This window comes from Ricinus communis, chromosome 7 (assembly GCF_019578655.1).
Source record: "Ricinus communis isolate WT05 ecotype wild-type chromosome 7, ASM1957865v1, whole genome shotgun sequence".
NCBI classification, from domain to species: domain Eukaryota; kingdom Viridiplantae; phylum Streptophyta; class Magnoliopsida; order Malpighiales; family Euphorbiaceae; genus Ricinus; species Ricinus communis.
The window spans coordinates 3,081,590-3,083,815 of NC_063262.1; the positions used below are offsets into that span (position 1 = coordinate 3,081,590).

The 2,226-nt window shown below is 34.2% G+C and overlaps 1 protein-coding gene across 1 annotated transcript; it reads right to left on the reverse strand.

Annotated features, from left to right (window-relative positions):
* On the reverse strand, positions 1-1,711 carry LOC8270742 (transcription factor HEC1). The gene has a single exon (XM_002523552.4). It carries the CDS (start codon positions 1,022-1,024, stop codon positions 188-190), a length of 837 nt encoding a protein of 278 aa, XP_002523598.1. The 5' UTR covers positions 1,025-1,711; the 3' UTR covers positions 1-187.
* Between the last annotated feature and the right edge of the window lie 515 nt (positions 1,712-2,226).

Below are 2,226 nucleotides of genomic sequence, written 5' to 3' on the forward strand. Positions count from 1 at the left end.
TTTGAGCAAGGGCTTACATTATATTAATTAGAATAATCCTTCTGAGACACAATTACACAACATAATAAAACAAAGATAACAACTAAACCTTAATTAATTAATTTACAACATAGCTTCAGAAAACCACTACTAATGCTCGTCCACAAATACACTCATATAATTAATCTTAATTTTTCTTTAAGTCTGATCATCTAAGCATCTGCATTGAGCTAACCATATTTGGATGAGCAGGCTGACAATTCTTCAACAAAGAAGAGTAACCCATGTTAGGCATTGTCAATCCTGAGAATGGAAAACCTGCACCCATTGATCTATTAGCACCAGCTTGTTCTAATGATTGCACTTGTTTCTTCAAGAATTTCACATAATGTATGGCCTCATCTAACATTGAAGCAGTGTCCATTTTAGTTCCTCCTGGAACTAATCTTTGAAGGATCCTTATCCTTTCACTTATTCTTTCTCTTCTATGCCTTGCAGCTACACTTTGTGGATCTTTAGATATCTTGACATTCCTTCTTTTTGGTGGCTTTATTGACTCTGGGTCTATATGAATTGGTTGCATTGCAGCAATGCGGAAGATCATCTCTCTAATAGCAGCAGTAGAGTTTTTCTTCTCCATTGAAGATAAGAACGAGTTTGCATTTGAGAATGGAGGTGGATACTTGAATTTTGAAGAGAACATGTTGTGTTGGAGTTGCTGATGTAGAGAACCCGTAGTCATGGTGTTTGGTCCTTGAATTGGAGTAGTGGCCATAAATGAAATTGAAGGAGGTGGATTGATAAGTGTGGGAGAATGATGATAGATAGGAGGTGAGTTGGGTAGAATGGTATTATTATTATTGCTATTATGTCCATTGGAGAATTGAATTTCCTGAAGTGAAGAAGAAGAAGAAGAAGAATTATTGTGAAAAGGGTCACAAAAATCAGGAAGTTTTTCCATCTGCATCATCATTGTCATCATGTCAATATGTTCTTGATGATGATCTCCTCCTGACGATGATGATTTTATCATGTCAACATCCATTATTTCGAAAAGTAGTGATCACCCAAGATTTCAGGAAAAGAACAGAAAATCTCTGTGTGTATGTGTGTAGAAAGAGAGAGAGAGAGAGGGATGGAGAAGGAATGGGAGAGAAGATTAAGCAACAGAGGTATGGAGGCAGCTGAAAGAAGAGAGAGTTTCTAGGGTTTTTTTTGGTTATGCAGCAGAGATAAAAAAGAGATGGAAAAGTGATAGAAAAGAGATAGAAAGTGCAGAATTATATCAGAAAACCCATCACCAATTCAGTAGGTTTACAGAAATGAAAGGCTTTATATAGCCAATTTATTAGCAATATTATATGCATGCAAAGTTGACAGAGAGAGAAGAGAAAGTCTCAGCTGATATTTATGATGAATTTATGATTTTTGATAGTGACTGCCCATTATGTGGGGCTAAACCTAAGATATAAATCAATTTACCAGTAATCTGATCTTTTCTAGTTGATCAAAAATCGCAACTAGAAGTAGTAAAGATCAATGGTAAATAGACCTTTCATTGATTTAGACCCACATAGTTGAGGGCTCAGATTAAAGAGCACTGGTTCATGAACCATTTTTAGACTTTCTTTTATTGCCTCCCTTTATTAAGTGCTTTTGATCTTTGAGTGCAACTGTGCAAGTGCTCTTGTGCTTTGCTTTGCCCTACTAAAAGAATTTTTACAATTTCTTTTATCTTTGCACTTAAAAAAGAACCCATGATGTAATTAAAAAAATAAGAAAATTATAACCCATGAAACCCCACAGTCACATGACATGTGTCAGAAGAGTAACCTATCTTGACCCACAGATATAATATTTTTATGAAACTTTATTTTCTTTTTCTTTTTAGTTAAATCAAAGCCGTGAATCTTACATGAACAATCTACTAATTTATGTCAACTTAAGGGTCAATTCTATTTTAAAGTACATTTATCAAACTATTAGACGAGTGAGATATGCAATCAGTGTTTAATACTTAGAAAAGACATTTTAAATTTTATAGTTAATCTTAATCGTTTGCTATAACACACGAAGTGACCAAGAAAATTTCATTAACTAGGGTTTAAGATAACGAGTTGGAAAGCAGGTTCTTCTATTACTCAAATCCAAATTATATCCAGAATAATAAGCTGAAAAGTGAATATATCTGCCATTCAAACTAATAACCATGGTAATCAATCTTAAAGTTCATACTGACCAGCCACG

What these genes read in the sequence shown, in the direction of transcription:
- LOC8270742 (XM_002523552.4), bottom strand. Translation starts at nt 1,024, where the DNA reads ATGGATGTTGACATGATAAAATCATCATCGTCAGGAGGAGATCATCAT.